At 43.5% G+C, this 21,651-nt stretch overlaps 1 protein-coding gene across 1 annotated transcript in view; it reads left to right on the top strand.

Moving 5' to 3' along the window:
• Nucleotides 1–21,651, top strand: part of ANXA11 (annexin A11) — a 53,151-nt gene that overhangs the window by 21,639 nt on the left and 9,861 nt on the right. The window contains exons 2-11 of the mRNA XM_069068350.1: nt 6,296–6,359; nt 10,687–10,799; nt 11,595–12,002; nt 12,457–12,544; nt 12,851–12,945; nt 14,570–14,683; nt 16,122–16,212; nt 16,576–16,655; nt 16,813–16,869; nt 18,345–18,438. Coding sequence (XP_068924451.1) covers nt 6,305–6,359; nt 10,687–10,799; nt 11,595–12,002; nt 12,457–12,544; nt 12,851–12,945; nt 14,570–14,683; nt 16,122–16,212; nt 16,576–16,655; nt 16,813–16,869; nt 18,345–18,438 — 1,195 coding nt within the window. The 5' untranslated portion in view covers nt 6,296–6,304. The remainder of the gene's footprint in view (nt 1–6,295; nt 6,360–10,686; nt 10,800–11,594; nt 12,003–12,456; nt 12,545–12,850; nt 12,946–14,569; nt 14,684–16,121; nt 16,213–16,575; nt 16,656–16,812; nt 16,870–18,344; nt 18,439–21,651) is intronic.

Raw genomic sequence — 21,651 nt, forward strand, 5'->3', positions numbered from 1 at the left:
CTCTCTCTCTCTCTCTCTCTCTCTCTCTCTCTCTCTCTCTCTCTCTCCCTCCTTCCCTCCCTCTCTCTCAGCAGCTGCTCTGCCTCCATGATGCTTACCCTAAGAAATACTGTCTCTCCCAGCTGGGGCTTAGCACTCCTGTAGCTCAGACTTCTCATTAGCTTCTCCCTCTTCAGCCCCTTCCTCTTACATCAGCAACATGGGTTCACCTTGTTTCTTTGAAAAGGCTTAATTTGAAACTAAATGCTAAGTACCTGTTGGCAATACAGAGGAATCTTCAAATTTCATTACTATTACAAGTGTTAGACAGCAGTTTCCTGTCCATGTGGCCTGGGGTAGGGATGTTGGGTATATGTGGGGATGAGGGGCTCTCTTCTAATGTGAGATGTGGATCTTAGGAAAGTTCACTGTTGGGTGTAGTAAAACTATTGGGGAATGAGGATGGTAGGAGGAAGAGAACTGGGGGTTGGACTGGACAGACAATCTCTCAGACCTGTTCCAGTCTTTATCTTACGAACCTTCTCGATGTTCTAGATAAACCTTGAACATGATTTTCCTTCAGCATGTCTCACTATGTTATGACCCACCTGTGTGTGTTCTTCGCCACTGGAGTCTTTAAGCCTTCCATGTAACACATACATGGCTTTTCACAAAAACAAGAACTTAATGTTTCCTCAAGAGTGGGATTTTCTGCTCTCCAAAAAAGCCTCCCTTGCTGTGCCCCACCCCTGTACGTATTTCACCCTCATGAGCTGACACTTTGCCCACACCCCTAAGTCCATCCATCTCAGAGCTGGGCAGGATGGGGCAGGGGAAAAGAGGATTGTTATTCTCCTTAGGTTTTTGCCGAAGACCAGATCTGGACAGGAGGCTTTGAGATGATGTCAAAATAGGTGGAATATATACCATACCTACCATAGCTCCCTCATTTTACAAAGTAGGAAATTGAGGCTGGGAGGTTGAAGAAACATTCTCAAAGTCACCCTATTAGTAAGAGCAGAACAGAATCAGGAACTCAGAGTGTATCGATGTGTGGAGCAGAAAAAGATTTTAGGAATAATTTAGTCCTCTTGTCAAATGGGGGGAAAAAAAGAAAACTTAAGAGACTCTATCTAACCTTTATAACCTTCTAGGAGTATAGAATTCCAGGGGGGTCAGAGGATTAGAGCTGGGGCCTTAGCACTCCTCTAGCTCAGACTTCTCATTTTATAAGTGAGGAAACCAAGGCTCCAAGAGGCTGAATGGTGCTTTTCCTTTAGCACATGTCTCACCATGTTATGACCTTACTCAATGAACAAACTATAAATTCCTCCATTTGTTTTTAAGGCCCTTTACAATCTGACAAACCAGCTGATCCTTCCAGCCTCATTATATATTACTTCCCTTCTTCTTGTCTCCTGTGGCCCATCCAAACTGTCCTTTTTTCTGTTCCTCATCCACAGCACTCCTCTATGCCTTTGGAATGGTGCCCATCTTCTGTGTCTGGAATGCACTCTCTCCTCACCTCTGCCTCATAGGATCTCTTACACAAAAAATTACTAAAACAGTATGTGGCCTTGGATCCAGTCATACTCTTCAAGATCAAAGAAATAGACAAAAAAATCCTATATGTGCAAAAATATTTATAGCTGTTCTTTTTGTGGTGACAAAAAAACTGGAAACCCAGTCCCTCTGAAACCTGTTCCACTGATGCTCCCTGCCTTTCTTGTTAGGTGGAGATCTGAAGCAGGTACTCTGTGTGTTTGCTTCTCTCCTCTAATCGGTTCTCACATCATGCCTTTGCATACCATTTAAAGGGCAACTAGACCAGCAAGGGAACACAGTTGGTGTGGTTCATTAACCTCAATGGTACTTGAGGCCTCATCTCTTCATTTCATTCCACTCTCCTGTTACCAGGGCCCTGAGTTTTGATTGGGCTGCTTTTCCCTTCTGGGATGGTGCCTTTCATCTTTGTTGTTTAGATTTAATTGATGCCTTTGGGTGATACCCATAATCATTCCCCCCAGTTCTCATTTTCTATCCCCATTGAACCGTCCCTTGGAATAGAAAAGAATAGCTAAATTTAACCAGCTGGGGCAGCTAGGTGGTGCAGTGAGTAAGAGCACTGGCCCCGGAGTCAAGAGGACCTGGATCGGTTCCAGCCTCAGATACTTAACACCCACACAGGAAAACTGGCCGTGTAACCTTGGGCAAGTTACTTAACCCCAATTGCTTTAAAAAAAAAAATTAAAAAATAAATTAAACCAGCTGACACAGAGACTTTGTCTGACAGCATATGTCCTAAACCTGTTGTCCCATTTCTTAGACATGATCAAAATTTACTTACTCTGCATCAGTTAATAAATGTCTTCTCAGGATTCCCTGAATTACAGTCAGCTGAGAAGGATCAGAACCAGAATTTGAGCCCTTGGGCTCCTGATACTATCACTAGTGAATGATCACTAGTGACATTTCCAGCTTGCTCTTTTGAGCTGTGCAGGAGATTCAAACAAGGAAGCCCAATGGCCAGGACCCAGCAGAAGGCCAGTGCAGGAATTGACAGACTAGACAGTGATATTCATGTAGGTATATTCAGCTTATAAAGTCAGGCTTTCATCTCTTTGGGAGTGTACAGTATGATCTTGCAGCTTTGAAGTCCCCGTGAGGAGTACAAAAGCTCCAGATGTCCCATGAAGGTGAAGGATTACTTCATGTTTGCATTCGACATTTTCTCTACTGCTCAAACAGTGGGCAAGAAGGAAAGGATCTGCCAAGATCCACAGAGAAGAGATTACTCATTTGGTGGAGATGAGAATTTTACTGCTCCATTGGATTCTGAAATAATGTATTCAACATTTTTTTTCTTCCATTCAGAAAACCTTGGGTGATTCACTGCCCTTTAGTGAATAAAGATCTGACTTCTTGTGTGCCATTGAAGGTCCTTCACTCTCTGGTTCTTGTCTGTTTCTAGCTGTATCTTCTGTCAATCCCCAACATTGATCCTTCTCCCTGTTCCCTACCATGATACAGTCTCTTGATTCTTCTCCATCCAGGTGTCCTTTCCCTCGAGACAGTTTCCACTGGTCAGATCATGCACTGAGCATTGTTTTTGGGTAGAGCTGAATCCAAAACTCTGCTACTAACTGCCTACCTGTGTGGTCTTTGGCTGACTTTCAGATCTCTTTGGTGCTATAAAATGAGAAAAATGGGCCACATACTATATTTTGACAAAGACATCAATAAATTGGAGTGACCATGAATGAGGTTGACCATAGTGATTACCATAGTGACCATGTCTTGGGAGCTAGGTGGCATAAGAGATGAGTACTGGGCATGGGATTAAGAAGGCCTGGGTTTGAATCCTACCCCCAGCACTGACTAGCTAGGTGACTCTGGGCAAGTTACTTAAATAATATCTGTAACCTCAGTTTCCTCATTTGTAAAATAAGGATAATAAAACCTAAGGCTCAGATGGAATATGCAGATATATGTAAAGTACTTGGAAAGTCTTTAGGCACTATATAAATGTTAGTGATTATTATTTGAGAAGCAGCTAGAAATTATTAATCTGGGTAAGAGAAGAACACCTTGGGCGGGGGTGTGGAGAGTGGGTTTAGGAGGAGGAAAGAACCCAATGGTTGTCTTCTGTCATCTGAGGGGGATTATTATATAGAAGAAGGATTAGTCTTCTTCAATGTTACACCCATGAGAACCAGAAGTTGTGGGTTGAAGTTGTAGGGAGCCCAACATGAGCTTCATACAAGAAGCACTTTGTTGTAATTAGAGCTAGCCCTGAATGAACCAAAATACCATTTGAAGTAGTGACCTCATTGCTATTAGTATCAATCAGACATGGTCTGGCCTTTCAGGATTGCTGTAGTAAAGGATCCCTTCATTGGGGGAAATGATGGCCTAGACTCTAGGCCCACTTAGATCTGAGCTTTGCCAGGGTCTCTGGAAAGCTTTTGTAAGTTATAGGGCTGTTCCTCTCTCTCAATCATCTTAAACAAGGTCCAGGCTTCAGAGGAAAATATTGCAGGCAGGATGAATGTCCCCAGTGTGAGTTAATTTTAACACTGAAAAACAAACCAAGTATATGTGTGAGTTGCCAAAGGGGTGGGGAGCCCCTAATCCTTCAGGCTAGATTTAAAATACCTTTATGAATAGAATGTTTTTGATGGAGTTATGCTCTTGGTAGGTGTGGGCTGACTGAAAAGGAAACTTGGGGTGGGGGCCCTGCCTGTCACTGTCTTGACTCAGCTTATTAAACTTTCCAGGGAGAATTGTATTGTAATTTGCATTTCTTTCCTCCAGAATTCATAGGGAGCAGTCAGATTTTGTTCCCTGGTGAATACCTCTGGAAGAGCCATTGGGCACCTGAATTCCACAGAGATACACCAGGTCTCTTTCCAAGGGGGTAGGAAGCTAGTTTGGTTTAGCAGGGCCAACTGGGATAGTCAATCAGTGTTTGAAAAACCAGGTTGGTAGTCAGGTTAGGACGCAACTGTAGAGCGTCTTGATTATGGATGAAGCATTCTTTGTATTAGGCAAGATGAGTATTCCGAGCAGAGGCCCAAGCAGGTCCTATTGGAAGCAGCTTCCAGGGAACTCCATTGAAGCAGAAAGCCTGGGCAGAGAGGGGAGGGGAAGGCATGGGGTGTTTGGGGTGGGACCTGAGGCTGGGGAGCTGGTGGAGCAGGTATATTTATGATCACCTGACCAGGTTGGGCCTAGAGACATGAGGAAGGTGAGACAGAGGTTGGGCAGAGTGGAGGCAACAGATTTTCTCCCAATAAGTTGTGCCAACAGAGGCTTACTCTCAGGTGCCTTTTGAAGGAATCAGGGTTATCAGGTGATCCTTGCCTAAAGACAGGAAAGCTGGGGATCTGTGGGACCTGATCTTAAAGGGCCTGGGCTTTAGGGAATGGTAAAATTAGAGGAGGGGAGTCTGACCTTGCTAAGGAACAGCTTCTCCTGGGTCTGATCTTGGAGGTTGTGCTTCATCTTTGGGGTTTAGGGAGACCTCTGTGTGGGCTTGGTTGGACATAGCATCCCTCAGATCATCATTGGTCAGTTTACCTTCCTCCCTACTCAGTGCCAGGGCATTTGTCCAGGATCTTGCTGGAGGAAGAAGGCATGACCCGAAGGCACCCAAGAACAGGTGTGGTATCCAGGCAGGAACAGGATCTTTGAAGCAACAGACCCTAGGCCTTGGAAAGTCCAATGTCTGGCCAGGCTTTCCCATCCTACTAGCTGGTGTTTTGAGTGGGACTCTGTGTCTCTAAAGGCAAAAATACCTAGAAAGATCAAGTTATTGTTCTGGCATAGTCAAAAGTAAACATGAACATGAACTGTCAGTGAAAATGAAGTCAAAACCTTTGCGGCCAGGGCTGGTTTTCAAATCTCCATATCATCTCCCTGTATAAAAGGTGACTGTCAGGTCAATAAAATAGTCTTTTCTTAAGGGCCTGATAAGTCATACTCTATTAGTCCAAATGCACTTGCCTCCCAATTCTGGCTTGTAAAACACCTGAGTTCTGGTAAGAGAATGATGAGAAAGGGTGTCAAGGCTGAAGAGAGCAGGGATGACAGAAAAAAAAATGAGGTGATATTTTTATTTGAATTCAGTGAAATAAGGTAATTTTGGGTGGTATTTTTAAATGGAACAATGATTTTTCAGTGCATGCCTATGTTGGTTTTTTTCAAAAAGATACCCTCTTAGGTATGTTTGAAGGCAGCTTACCTGGGGACGTTATATGATATATGTTATATATGAGGGTGAGCCCAGGAGTCTATAGTCGGTTTCTCTTTCTGTCCAGGCTCACCCCTAGCAGATGGACTTCTTAATTTACCACGACTGGCAACATGATAAAGATAATAATAGCAAGTATTGACATAGTTCTTTTTTCTTTAAGATTTGCAAAGCCTTTTACAAGTGTTAACTTATTCAATCGTGACAACAATCCTGGGAGGTAGGGTCTGTTGTTACAGATGAGAAAACTGAAGCAGGCAGAGGTTAAGTGACTTACCCAAGATCACACAGTTTGTTAAGTATCTAAGGTAGGATTTGAACTCAGGTCTCTCTGACTCCAGACCCAGCACTCTATCACCTCCACCAGCTAGCAGCTTCCAAATGCTATTTAAAATGGCATGAATGAAATAAGACTACTCATATATGTGGCTATGCCAGAAATTGAACTTTTCTCCTCCTTGAAGGGTCATTGGACAAAGTGTGTATACTGTCAACCCTCAGAGGAGCTGGAGAAGAAAAGTGGGAGAAGAGGTAGACTGAACGATTTTTGTCTTTGCATTTCAGGTCTAAACGATGAGCTATCCAGGCTATCCTCCCCCTGGAGGGGGCTACCCACCAGCTGCCGCAGGTAAGGGAGTGTGGGTTCTCCATATTCTTCAGTATCAGTTGAGTATTTTCTCCCCTCACCATCTTTTCCCCAACACCAACACATACACAGCAAGTGGATATCGAGTCCCAACAGATAGGGAAATGGTGCATAGAAAGATAAAGCCGAGGGGGGGCAGGTGTAATACGAATGTAAATTTTAAAGATCTACCCTGCCCCTAGGCTAAAGTGCACCTGGAGCCTGGGGTGGGAGGCTTGTTTTTCAGTTGATACTTTTTAATTGGCCAGTGGGTCCAAAAGGTTGTTACATTCTGAGCCAGGAGAAGGCTATATAAATAGCCCTGATGTGTAGCTTTGTTTTGGGGCTCACTTTGAGAAGTGTTCTGTGATTTGATATGGATTCTGGGAAGCCGTTGTCCAGAGCCCCCAGGCTTTGAAAAACCCAGATGTTGATTTGGTATGGATGTAATGGTTGGACAGTTTGGAAATCTGTCTACTTGATCTGTTTCTCTGACTTGATTATTCTGTCTGTGTATTCTGAAGTTCGGGGTGCTGACCTTTTTCCCCTGAACTAGGTAAACGATACATGTTTGACTGATTAAAGTAAGCTTGTTAACCCATTTTGAGTTGCTTTCCTTTATCAAAGCAGATGCAAGAACCTGTGTTGGCAGCAAACCCTGAGGACGCTTGGGGTGCTTGCTGCTACAGCAGGAAATGGGGGTGAGGGGTTGTGAAACACAGCCACACGAAAGGAGAAACTAGACCAGAGGTATTTGGCATGTTCTTCACACAGCCAGAGGCAAAGGGATGGAAAGAAAGCCCTGAGGAGGAGAATATCCATTTCCCGTCTTTTCTAGACCTGGGTCCCCTGCACAGAAACACCACAAGGCAGGGTGTGCTATTTGCTGGATGACTGCACCACCCTCTGAGATGATAAGGAGACTTTCCCATGGAAAGTGGTACATAATGTTTTAGTCCTAGAGCCCCTGCAGATTCGTTCTCACGAATGAGTGAGCAAATATTTATTAAATGCTCACTGTAGGACAGGAACAAAGCTTTCCTTCCAGAGTTTTCATACTCTCCCTGAGAAAGATTGTAAAACAAACACAAGTGGGCCAGGGGCAGACCTGATAACAGTTTGCAGGGGACCTGATTTCTATGCAAGGCGAAAACTACTCTTTTGCCCTGTTCAGATTCTCAGGATCTAAGTCTTTTCCCTCTACTGTTTTTTCCTGGAATGGTGTTCAGTCATCAGTCAGAAAGGAAACACCAGGGAACCCATGAAAAGGGGGGAAATAGGGCTAGTGACCTTGTGTGCATCCTTCTCATGGTATTGGCTTGCTAGGGTAGCTAAGAAAACAAACAGCACCAGCTGCCTGCATCCCAACATGGAACTCCGAACATCTTTCTGGGCACCATTCAGTTGCTGGGATTTGGAAATCTTGAAAATTTCATCACTGAAAGGGACGATCATCCATTCCAATCTCCTTGTTCTCACTTGAGGACACTGAAATCCTATAAGGAGATGGGACTTGTCTGTTGTAAAAATGGCTGATGACAGGTCTCTTTTTTCTGTATAGACTCCATCTCAGGCGAATCCATTATAGGTGTTAAACAAGAAATGGCGCAGAACAGGGTTTGTAGCTCAATGGAATGGATGAGTGAGTGCTCATTTTAGTGCCCAGCGTTACGCTGAGGAAGAGTGAGCTGGGTGACATTTTAGGTGGAGAGCATGCAGAGGAACGTAAGCAGGGTGGTGAAAGGTTACAAGGCAAAGGACTGGACCAGATCTCCTCTAATGCCCCAGATTGCTTGGCTCCCTGACAGCCGATAGGGCTTAGAAATGCCTCTCTGGAAAGCAGCGCAAGCTGCCCGAGGAAGGACTCGTAATCTCTGCATTCTGAGTAACTGAGCTAAGTCCTGTAAAGATCCCATTACTTAAGAGCACAGAGACACAGCCTTGTTAAAAGAACTTAGGCTAGAATTAGTAATGCCTTTAAAAGCTTCCACTGATGGGTGGTTGTTTTAAAATCTAACCCAGATCTCCTGCTTTTCCACTTAAGAAGCAAACAACATAATGAGAGTAGATACAAAAGATTTAGACCCTGGCCATTTTCAAGAGAAAGAATGTCATGATCTTGTGAAAGGCCTGTTTGGCAGAAACATGGGGGAGACACTCAATAAATATTGAATTTTACATATCATTACAAAGAATAGATTCCAGCAAAGTGTACTGTCTAGCAAATGATACTTTTCTGATTTTCCTCATAAAATTGGATATAGATTCCACTGGAAGAAAAAAATTATCCCTTAGATACCATTTTTCAGAGTAGAGCAAACCTTTAAAAATGATTTACTTTAAACGGGGAAACAGAAAATTTTGTTTGATAAAACATTAGACACTCAGACACTTACTAACCCTGTGACCCTGGGCAAGTCACTTAACCCTGTTTGCCTCAGTTTCCTCATCTGTAAAATGAGCCAGAGAAGGAAATGGCAAATCACTTCAGCATCTCTGCCATGAAGAGATAGACATGACAGAAATGATTGAACAACAGCAACAGAAACATTAACAGTGTTCATCAAGATATCTTAAATTTTCTGAATATACTGCATTCTACTTAAAAGAAACTACACAATTAAAAAATCCTTGATATTAAAATCCTTGAAGAATACTAGAAACTTACCCCTCTGAGTACTGTGGTTCTCATAGAGACAGCAAGCCCTAAAGCTTTGAAAGTTTGTAAACTGTTTGCTTTTTTTCAAACTTCAAAAACATCTGTAAGTCTAGATTTAAGGTATACAGTATGTCATAGTGGATTGAGAATCAGCTTTGGAGCCAACAAGACCTAGGGTTCATCTTCCCTCTGACACACAATACTTCATTTTGCCCCAAAGGAACCCAGTGCCAATCTGGTTCAGTTGGGTGAGTCTCCACACTGGGGATTCCCTACCAATGAAATCACAGGTCCAAATTTGCCTCCCCACCCCCTTCCACATCCTTCCAAATATTTTATTTCTAGACTTGGTATGAGAAATCATGTGATTTTTGGAAGTTGGACATTTGACAGGTGGGTAGCCTCCAGAGTTACAGAAACCTGAGACCAGTAGACTGGGAAATAATGCCTTAGAATGAATGAGTAACTGAATTTTTATTAATTATCTTAAGATAATTTCTATTTGTTTTTAAAGATACCTATATCATAGTATATATATTTACATAATGGGTTACTTTTTCATTTTAGTTAGCTTCTGTAGCCTAATAAAAGTCACAATGAGCATTTATTAAGCACCTACTTTTCAGCAGGACTGAGCATAAGCAGAGGGATGGCTTTCCTTGTTAGATAGAGCTCCCTAAATATAATATAAATGGTTCATTAGTGGTGCAAATAAAAGTGGAACAGAAAGTAGAATGGTGAATTTATGCTCCAAAGTGCCCTTGTGTATAATCAATCAGTTTATCCAACTGCTATTATATGCCTGGTAGTCTATTTGATGCCAGGTTACAAATACAAAAATACAATAAATAGGCCTTGCTTTCAAAGAACTTACAGTTTATTGGGGAGATTTAGCACGTTCACAGATTATTAAGTATGAGACAGATACAATTTTTTTGTTTTTGGAGAAAATCAAGACTGGCTTCTTGGAGGAAGTAGTTCAAATTTTGAAAATCCCTACGCGTACCCATATGACCACTGGCAAGTCAGTCCACCTTCGGGGGTCTTCAGCTTCTTGTCTGTAAAACTCAGGGGTTGGAGTAGTGCGTAGTAGGTCATCAGTACTGTAAAATGCATTTTTCATTTGTTCTTGTTCTGTTGGCCTTGCCCGTTCTAACTCCTATAATCCCGTTATTCTATAAGAGCATATAAGGGGGAGGGATTCCTTCTCAAGCTGGAGGATACCCAAGCTAACAAGGCCCCCTAGACGGGCTCATCCCCTACTTGCCTCATAGCAAGACTGAGCCTAATCCAGGCTACAGCTGCCCATTGATACCCCTCCACTTGTTTCTGCATTCATCTCTCTGTGACTGGTTTTTAGCCTAGATCCTTGTTTATGTGAAAGGAAACTCTTGCCTGCCTCTTTCTCTACTTGGGAGAATATTCTTTTTACATTATGAGTTTTTAAAGCTTTGTTCGGGAAGTGTTTCTTTGCGGGCCTGGGTTTCTTTATACCATACTCCTACAGAGGGTTGCTTGCCCTCTTAAGCTGGGGAGGGAGGGCAGGGCTCATTATGGGGTTTTTCTGTTCTTTGTCTTCCTTTTCTTGGCCTGTCCTCTTGGTGAATTTCCAGCTTTGGACAGCAGCAGAGGGCTAGGCCTAGTCTGACAGTGTATGCTGTTGTGTTTCAGGTGGTAATGCTTGGGGAGGCACAGCCTATCCCCCCGGCAACATGCCCCCAATTGGGCTGGACAATGTGGCCAACTATGCTGGGCAGTTCAACCAGGATTATCTTTCAGGAATGGTAAGTCTTGTTCCTTCAGGGTGAAATGATGGAGGATTGAATTTATTTTGGCAGCAGACTGGAAAATGTTCATCTGCATTTGAGTCCATGATTTTGACTTGTGTGTCATTCAGTCAGCAAATGTTGATTGAACACCTGTTTTTTGGGGGGTATGTATTTAGATTCTTTGGGGGATATGTCTGTCATAGCCCAAGAGAGTCAAAGCATCTTTATACTGTACCTCTAGGGATCTTAGAGGGTCCTTGATCTAGAGCTGAAAGAGACCTCAGAAGCCATCTATTCCTTACAAATCAGGAAACTGAGACATAGGGATCTTAAGTGACTTATCAAAGGTCACATAGGTAGTATATAGACTATTTATCCTCTTGGTCTGGGAAGGAAAGAGAGACACATCATTTCAAAGAAGTGGAAAAGCCTTTAGGGTTTTTTTTTGGGGGGGGTAGATATAAAAATAAATATAAACCTCCCTAAGCTAGACTAAGTCAGCCTCCTTGACTTTGGGATCCTGTCTTTGGCCCAGTGAGAACAGCTCCCAGCTGGAGTGGGAGGAGAGCTGGGCTTTTCAAAGAACACCCTGACTTCTCCCTGATTATCAAACGTGAGCTCATGAGGGTCAGCCTCAAGAAAGAGGGAAGGGTATGGGGATTGCTGTGATCATTACTGATAGATCTTGGGCTGGGCTCACCCTTATTTGGCAGTGGTTTAAGCTTTTATGGAGAGTGGTTTTTTGAGGTTGTGTATTTTTTGAAATCATTCCTCTATTGTGATATTTTTATTCTCTCTGTGCTTTTTCAGGCTGCTAACATGTCAGGGACATTTGGAGGAGCCAACATGCCAAATATGTATCCTGGAGCTCCTGGAGGAGGTTTCCCACCCATTCCTCCAGGGGGGTTTGGGCAGCCCCCTCCTGCCCAGCAACCAGTGCCCCCTTATGGAATGTACCCACCTCCTGGAGGAAACCCACCCTCAGGAATGCCAGCTTACCCAGGATACCCTGGGGGCCCTGTGCCAGGCCAACCCATGCCACCTCCTGGGCAGCAGGCTCCAGGGGCCTATCCTGGTCAGCCACCAATGACCTATCCAGGGCAACACCCAATGCCACCTCCTTCCCAGCAGCCAGTGCCGCCACCTGGGCAGCAGCAACCGATGCCAGCCTACCCTGGATTCTCAGGATCAGTCACCCCAGCTGTCCCTCCATCACAGGTGATATTCAAAGACAGTCTCTTCTGCAGGTTCCCTTGACCTCACTTTGCAGAACATGGTTTCCAGACAATTCACCGTTCTGGTTGTCCTTTGCTGAATGTGTTCCATTTTGCTAATTCAGCCTTAAAATGTGACATCAAATGAAGAGTCAGTGCGGTGTAATGGAAAGAGAGATGGACGTGGAGTCAGGAGACCTGGGCTCAGGTTCCGATTCTGGAACTTGAACACTTGAACTATGAACACTTGCCAGCTGTGTGACTTCTCCTCCCTGGGGCTGCCCCAAAATGGCAGAAGTAGAGTTCAAACCCAGATCTTCTGACCCCAAAGCAAACACACATTCCACTACTGTAAACATTCACTGAGGGCAAGGCTCTGCCTTAGCTGTTTGTGGGGGCTTGGTGTCTGTGTCAGAGGCCCAAGAAGCCCCTTAACCTCTTTCTCTGTCTTTGGTTAGCATGGAAAGCGAGGCACCATCCCAGATGCTCCCTGCTTCGATCCCCTCAGGGATGCAGAAGTCTTACGGAAAGCTATGAAAGGATTTGGTGAGTGTCCTGGGAAGCCCAGGTTGGGTGGACGTTAGATGGAAGGCGTGGACCTCGGTTTACCCCCTTGTTGCTGACTTTGTATTGAATCCAGTGACCTAAAGACCACTTTCTGTCCCTTCTGATGATGAAAACATGGGCTGGGATTGACAAGGAAAGGGAAAGTTTGCATTTGGGTTGCTGTGTGTGATGGAAAGATGGAAAATAAAATGGTGAGGTTAATGCAGGCTCTGTCTAGTTCATTTGTTTCTGCACAAATGTCCTGTGTCCCCTGACCAGCTCATAGCCTCCTCCTTTCTCTCCTAGGGACTGATGAACAGGCCATCATTGACTGCCTTGGAAGTCGCTCCAACAAGCAGAGACAGCAGATCCTTCTTTCTTTCAAAACAGCATATGGGAAGGCAAGTCTGGAAAAAACACAGAAGCACTAGGGCCTCCAGAAACTAAGCATTACTCACTACCCAAGACTTGTATGGGTGTGGGCACCTCCCCTCCCAGCTAATCTTCCTGCTCATCCCTGCTCATCATGGGGTCTGGGAAAAGGGTAGGGGCCATGGTTATGGGAATAACCCCCATCTCGGATGCTTGTCATTTAATTCATTTTGCTTGCTGCATCAGTGGTCTCCTAGGTAGTAGTACTTTATTTGAATTGAGTATCTCGTACCTCTGAAAGAAAACCTTGAGTCCATGATATTGTGATGGTGGAACTGAAGGACATTGGGCTAGGAATCTGGAGACAATTGTTTTGGTTCCCTTGATGTTTTTCTTCAAATGTGACATAGACGGATGGATGGATGGATGGATGGATGGATGGATGGATGGATGGATGGATGGATGGATGGATGGATGGATGGGTGGATGGGTGGATGGGTGGATGGGTGGATGGGTGGATGGGTGGATGGATGGGTGGGTGGGTGGGTGAGTGGGTGGGTGGATGGATGGATGGGTAGGTGGGTGGGTGGATAGATGAAGATACATACATACATACACACATGTTTCTTCCTTTAGTTTTAAGCACATAAAAGTTTAGTTACTTTAAAGATCATTTAGTGTGTCTTCCCACCCTATTGGAAGACCCCCTTCTCCTTTGACTTGATTAGATGAAAGCTTGACCTTCTATGGTAGTTAATAGCAATTCATTTGAATTCAAGCATTTATTAAGTGCCTGCTGTATGCCAGGCACTGTGCTATATATGGGGGGAATAATGCAAAGACAAAAATAGCGATAGTTAACATTTACATAGTGCTTTAAGGTACATACAGTATTAGCTCATATCTCTAAAGCCATCGGCTTTATGAGAAAAGATTTGGGCCACTTTGAATTTACTGTTTCTCTCTGCTTCTTGCCCTACTCTAGCAGAGATGCCAATGAGTAGTGAAGGCAAAGAGGGGAGAAAGGGGACAGGGAGAAGTGGAAAAGAATAAGCATTTATTAAGTTCCTGCTGTATTCTAGGCATTGTGCTAAGCACTTTTACAAATATTATCTCATCTGAAATCTTACAATGGAGAACAGTAGGGTGGATGCCTGAACAAGGTTTATCTACTTAACCATCTTCCCAGATTAAGGTCTGTTAACCTCTCTGGGCCTCAGTTTTCTCACCTGTAAGACTAAGCCATTAATATCTGCCTTACTGACCTCATATGGTTCTTGCAACAACTGAATACAAAGCATGTAAAAGCTTTTGAACACACAAAAATTCAAGTTATTATTCCTTTCAATTTCATTTCTACTGATTCTTTATAGAGAAGTAGAGGGTGTGAGTCAGTGTTTTAGAAGTTGGGGAAGTTGGGAGCAGGGTGTGTTATGATGGAGGAAGCATTGACTATAGTCAAAAGTTCTGGATTCAAATCCTACTTCTGATGCTTTCTGCCTGTGTGACCTTGGGTAAGCCACTCTATGTCCCAAGGCCTCATTTTCTGCATCTGTGGACTCAGCTTCTGAGAGGGGTCCCTTCCAATTCCACACCTGTGATGCTGTTATAATGTTGTTTCTGACTTCTTGTTTGTCCTTTCTGTCCAACCAGGATCTGATCAAGGATCTCAAATCAGAACTCTCAGGGAATTTCGAGAAGACCATCCTGGCCTTGATGAAGACACCGGTCCTCTATGACGTCTATGAAATAAAGGAAGCCATCAAGGTTGGTGGATGGTTAGTCAATGAGTACTGTACTGAGTTATCTGAGTCTGTGACTGGAGTGGGATCCTTCCACAGTGGGGCTCACACCTTCTCCTGGGAGGTTTGTGGACCTGAAGCTCCTGTACAGGCTGAGATGGAGAACTGGGATTTAGGTCGATGGGTCATGCTGAAGAAAAGGCCAGGGCCAGGGCCAGGGTCCAAACCAGGAACCCCAAGCAAGCTCTGGAGGAGGGTTCTTGTTCAGGGAGCATCTCTCTGTCAGGCTAGATAAGCATTACCTCAGTCACTTGGTGTGGGAGTGAATATGACCAGCCCCACCCACTGCTTTTAAAGAATTTAGGTGAGCAGACTCTACCTTTCTCCTTCTTCCACAGGAAGAGTCCAGATAACCCAGGAGGGGGAGTTATTCTTCATGCTTTGGGATATTGTACTCACCTGATTTTTGGCATATGTAGACCTAAACTAATGTCTCATCCTTCCCTCCTCAGCTTCTTCCCAGAACTGAATTAGACTTGCTTTATTAACCTGAGCTTTATTAATCATGTAGTATGTGTAAGGCAGTTAGGTTGCATAGTGGTTAGTGCTGGGCCTGGAGTCAGGAAGACTCATCTTCCTCAGTTCATATCTGGCCTCAGAAACTCTGTGACCCTGGGCAAGTCAATTAACCTTGTTTGCCTCAGTTTCCTCATCTGTAAAATGAGTTGGAGAAGGAAATGGCAAATCACTCCACTATCTTTGCCAAACTCTTTGCCAAGAAAACTCCAAATGGGGTCACGAAGAGTCAGGCATGACTGAACAACACGTGTAAGACACTGTGCAAAGTTCTGGGCACCAGGAAGTTGACATCTCCCCCCCCCCCCCACCTCCTGTACATCTTCTGGCCTGTGGGTGGGAGAGTAGTGCTGCCAGTATTGCCCACCCTAAGAAAGAGGATCCGGTCATGTCCAGGGAGCCTGTCAACTTTAATGATCACAGAATTAAGAGAATCCTACAACCTTAGCAGCAGCTGTGAGCGTCTGGCTCAGCCCCCCTGCCTTCTGACAGGTGAATGTCTGACCTTTCTGGGAGAGGTGATTGTGAACCTTCTTGAGGATAAAGGGGGGGAGGGGGAGAATTCACAGCCCCCCAGAGTTTTTATCATGTTCTTCCTTCTGTCTTAGAGCTCTCTTGTTTGTAGGCAGGTCCTCAGGTTTTGGAAAGGAAGCCTAGCTTGCTCCAGTCTAGGCAACAGGCGTTATATGCATGGAGGGTCTTTAGGAAAGCCTTTCAGTTTGTCTTCCTAAAACAATAAGGAAGGATTCATTGCTGCTTTTTTTTTTTTCATGTCCTGGGGAGCCAGGAGTAATTACCATGGCTCAGTGTCTTTCCTGTGCTCTCTTCAAACAGTGGACCCTTGATAAGTGGTTAGTGATTGCTTACTTTCCCCCACTCTGATACAGGGTGCTGGCACGGATGAAGCATGCCTCATTGAGATCCTCGCCTCTCGTAGCAATGAGCACATCCGAGAAATCAACAGGGCCTACAAAACAGGTTCGGCTGGCCTGGCAGGTTCCGCCTTGGTCACCTACAGTGTTTCCATGAATATATCCGCATTTGATAATGGGCTTTCCTTCGTGTATTGGCCTCAGTAGCCTTTTATCCCCTGATAGAATCCTTTTCCCTTATTCCCTTCAGGGCTCCTTCCTCTTAAAAATGCAATCCCATCCATCCATCTGTCCTGCCTGCCATCCATCCTGCCATTCACTTTGATTGGAAGACCCATCCATCACACGCTACATGTAGCTTTCACAATTTCCCTAAAGTCACAGTGTCCACCTAGGCCCTTCTGTCCATTGACAGGTCAGTCCCACTCTTGAGCTGGCAACATTTGCTCAACATCTTTCTTACTTTCAGAATTCAAGAAGACTTTGGAGGAAGCCATTAGAAGTGACACATCAGGACATTTCCAGAGACTTCTGATCTCACTTGCTCAGGTAACATTTCAGGAGTCACATCTCTGGGTTCTAAGGCAGGATAGGTGTGACATGGGCACTTAATTCCAAAGAAATCATGAAGTCTTAAGTTCTCCCTAGACCCTCCATGGTGGGACACACCAGGCTGTGGACATAACAAATGGAACTTTTCTTCCAGGGAAACCGAGATGAAAGCACAAATGTGGATTTGTCCCTGGCTCAAAGAGATGCCCAGGTTAGTATGTAAGCACCCTAGTGGGCACCCAAAGTGACTCATGTCCTTTTTTTTTTTTTAAGTTAACAAGTATTTATTCACTTTGACTTCTACCTCCTTCCCATCTTTTATTTTATTTTTTTTGCCTTTTGGAGGGCAGTTCGGGTTAAGTAACTTGCCCAAGGTTACACGGCTAGTTTTTTTGTGTGTGGGTGTTAAGTGTCTGAGGTTGGAACCGAACTCGGGTCCTCCTGACTCTGGGGCTGGCGCTTTACTCACTGTGCCACCTAGCTGCCCTACCTCTTTCCCATCTTGAGGAAGAAAAAAGAAAAAGCAAAACTTTGTAACAAATACATGTTGACTCCTTTTTCTTATATTTTGCAAGGGCTTAATAGGGCTCTGATTTTCTAAGACAAGGAGTTGGGATGAACTGAATTTTTTTTTTTGCTGGCTTTAGTGATATTTAGAAAAGGCTAGAATAGTTTAAAAAAGAAAAACCACACAGTGAAAGTCAGCTTTTCATAATATCAGACAGTTTCATGTATATTCTCTTAATAGCTTCTATACTTTATATATATATGGAAATGCTTATTTTATTTGATGTTTTAAGTTCAGAATTTTAAGCTCCCCCTCCTCCCCTTTCTCCCCACCAACATGGATGTGTTTGAGAGAGGCCTATTGGTCATTTGTTGGAAATATTGTAGAGAAGATCCCTGTATTAGTGAACAGATTGTACTGTGTGACATAAGGTTCCTGCTAGCCTCACCATTCTATGATTCTTTCCAATCTAACAGGGCTGTGATTTTTTACTGCCCAAGATCTCATTGATAGATAATGTCAGGTCTGGGATTAGAACCCAAGACCCTGAACTCCCTGGTCAGTGTTGTGTAAAATTACCCTAGATTGTTCCTTAGCGTGGAGCTCTTTGCTGCATTGATGGGGAAGAGTCTGTGGTCTTCAGGCATAGCTTAAGATCTGTATTTAACCTGATCTCAGAGTCCGTCTTCCCTCCTTCAGCCATTTTTGCCTATGCACCATCACCCCAACCTAATGCACACATTCCCACTTCCAGACCTTGATTGTTCAGGAAATCCTTCTGGATTGGGGCATCATTTGCAATTTCTTGATGACTCCTGTGACCCTGTTTGCCCATTCCCTGACTCCCTGCTTGCCTTGAACTACCCAGTACCTGATTTCTCACTGGCTTCTCTCTCTTTGGGTCTCAAACCTGACCCTGCTGCATCATGCCCAGCCTCACTTTCTGCCTGTTTTCATAATCCATGACACTCCCCGCTCCCCACTAGACCTTGAAGGCAGCCTCCAGGTAGGGATGCCCTGAGCGGTAGCACTGGACATTGCTTTGATTGCTGTACCCCTTCCTTTTATGTCCATCTGTCCCCCATGGAGCTTTCATGGCTGACCTTCCCAAGAAATAAGATGAGTTGAAGATTTGCAGCGTAAGAGCCTCATATTTGCCTTTGTTCCCTTGTGACCAGGAGCTGTATGCAGCTGGAGAGAATCGTCTGGGGACGGATGAATCCAAGTTCAATGCCATCCTGTGCACAAGGAGCAGAGCTCACCTGACAGCAGGTAATGAAGCCTAGAGCCATCTGGAGGCAGATTCTATTTTCTTACTTCACAACTGAATCCCCTGATGCATCTGGGAGAGGGAATAGTACAGACACAAGCCTTTCCAAGGTTGTTTTTCACTCTCTTGTTCAGGAGTTCTTAACAGAAGGTCACGAACCTCTTTGATAGTGTCTGATGTAGCCACTGGACCCCTTCTCAGAGTAATATTTTCAAGGCATAAAACACATAGGATTATAAAGGAAACCAATTTTATTGAAATGAAGATATAAATTTTTCTATCCAAATTCAAAGGCACCCCCCTGAAATCTGTCCTCTTAATCTTTTGGGGATAAGTGAAACCCAATTAAGAACCCCTACCCTAATGAAAGATTATCTAATGATACTTAAAATGAATCACCTTACTTAAGGTAGCATCATCCCCTTTCACTCAAGACAATAAGCTTTCACCTCCAAAAGAGCAAATTCAATATATACATATTTGTGTCTAATGGTAGCTGTCTCTAGGAAAGGGGTTGGGGAAGGAAGAAAAAAAAGAAAATAAATTTACATAATAACTTTATATATTTAAAAAGAATAACAAATTGTACGTAATAGATTTGCAGTTTCATGTGCAGTCATTTTTTTCTATTCTGTTATGTTATGGAAATGCTTGTTTTTATCCCATAAATTAAAAATAAAACAAAAATTTAAAGCAAAAAAAAAAAAGAAAGCAAACTCAAGGTATCAACTAGGGTTGGAAGGAGAGTCCCTTATTGACTAAAAGCTATATACAATCATTTCAAATGTCAAAGCTAAAAAAATAATTTGGAGATTTTCTAGCTTCATTCTTTTTGAAAGCGAAGCAACTTGCCCAGGGTCAGTGGAACTAATTAAGGACAAGGACAAGACAAGGGCCCAGTTCTCCTGACTTCCCGGACATTTACACCACACTGATTCTCTGTCCTTCATTAGGAGCCCCAGAAAGCTGTCACAGACATATGTGAGAAGGCACGTGTACAAACTGGAACACAGAAATTGATGTGAGGCATCATGGTTGGCTTGACTTCAAAAAGGATTAGATCCAGAGGACCCCCCCCCCCCATCTTCTGCCAGCCAATTAGTATTTCCTGTGTACTCCATCCTGAGCTGGGTTTTGTGGGAGACATAAGACAAGAAAGGTCCCTAACCTTGAGGGTACAGTCTAATTGAGGAGACAGGGCTAACACATGAAACAGCAGAGAAATACTGACTGTATGATATTAGTTCTAGCCGCTGGAGCAGTTCAGAGCAGGGAGGCCCCTGTGACCTGCAGAGTCTTGAGAAGGTTTTAATGGAGGAAGTGAATTCTGAGGTCAAGTGTTGATCATCTTCTTTCCGAATTATGTCAGTTCCCCTTCCATGCTATCTCTTACATCCTTCCTCTTCTGTCTCCTCTCACGTTCAACCCCTCATTACCTCTCACCTTACTATGTTTTTTAATTTTTCAAATGCTTTAACTTCTGATTTACATCATTCATTTCCGCCAGATTTTGAGTTACAAATTTTCTCCCTGTTTTTCCCCTACCCACCACCCCAAAATAGCAGTCCCACAGGGATATCCCCTCCTCCAATATGCTCTCTCTCATATTTTCTCCCATGCCCTTTTCGACTTTAATACTTTGAATTCCAGATTCATTTTCTTCCTCCCTTGTCTCCCACCCTTACTGGGAAGATAAGCAGTTCAGTATAGGTTGTACATATGTGGCTAATGCAAAACAATAACATAGTAGATATATTGTAAAAGACTGACTATATTTCCCTCCCTCCTATCCTACCTCCCACCCGCTCTACTCTCTACTTTGATCCCGTCACTTTTCAAAAGTGGGTGCTCCCAACTTCCCTCCCCCCCAGCCTGCCCTCCCTTCCATCATCCCCCCTCTCATCCCCTTGTCTCCTACTCTCCTGGAGAGTGAGATACCCTATTTAGTGTGTATTTCATTCCCTCCTCAAGCCAAATTCAAAGGGAATAAGGTTGACCCATTCCCTTTTGCCTTCCTATTCTTCCCCTCCATTGTAACCATTTTCCCTTGCCTCTTCTATATGAGATAGTTTACCCCCTTCTGTCTCTTCCTTCCTATTAAATTGGTCCTGTGCCCTCTATCTATGTGTACCTGTAAACATACATACACACATTCACATATGTATTCATATGCCTATATACCCTCATATATAGACCCTTCAACTACTGAGAAAAGTTTCATAAGTTACAATTATTGTTTTTCCATATAGGAATGTTAATAGTTCAACTTTGATAAGTTCCTTATGATTTCTTTTCCCTGTTTACCTTCTCATGCTTCTCTTGCTTCTTGTACCTGAATGTCAAATTTTCTATTCAACTCTGGTTTTTTCAGCAACAATTCTTGAAAGTCCTCTATTCCACTGAATGATCATATTTTCCCATGAAACATGATACTCAGTTTTGCTGGGTAGGTGACTCTTGGTTTTAATCCCAGCTCCTTTGACCCCTGGAATATCATATTCCAAGCCCTTCGATCCCTCAGTGTAGAAGCTGCTAGATCTTGTGTTTCCTGGGTTATCTTGATTGTGTTTCCACAGTATTCAAATTGTTTTTTCCTGGCTGCTTATAATATTCTCTCCTTAATCTGGGAATTCCAGGACCTGGCTATAATATTCCTAGGAGTTTTCTTTTTGGGATCTTTTTCAGGAGGTGATTGGTGGATTCTTTCAACCTCTATTTTGCCCTCTGGTTCTAAAACATCAGGGCAGTTTTCTTTGAGAACTTCCTTGAGGATGATTTCTAGGTTCTTACTTTGATCATGGCTTTCAGGTAGTCCAATAATTTTTAAATTATCTCTCCTGGATCTATTTTCTAGGTCAGTGGTTTTTCCCATGAGATATTTCACATTGCCTTCTATTCTTTCATTTGTTTGGATCTGTTTAACAGCATCTTGATTTCTCATAAAGTCATTAGCTTCCATTTGCTCCAGTCTAATTCTGAAGCAATGATTTTCCACATTGAGCTTTTGAGATTCTTTTTCCATCTGGCAAATTCAACTTTTTAAGGCATTCTTCTCCTCATTGCCTTTTTGAGCCTCTTTTGCCATTTGAGTTAGTCTATTTTTTAAGTTAGTATTTTCCTCAATCAGGCTGCTGACTCTCATTTCGTAATTTTCTTGCATTGTTCTCATTTCTCTTCCCAATTTTTCCTCCACTTCTCCTATCTGCTTCTTAAGG

This window comes from Petaurus breviceps, unplaced genomic scaffold, assembly GCF_028583685.1.
Source record: "Petaurus breviceps papuanus isolate PSGF00001 unplaced genomic scaffold, PetGlider_PUasm1.0 90762, whole genome shotgun sequence".
Taxonomy (NCBI): Eukaryota; Metazoa; Chordata; class Mammalia; order Diprotodontia; family Petauridae; genus Petaurus; species Petaurus breviceps.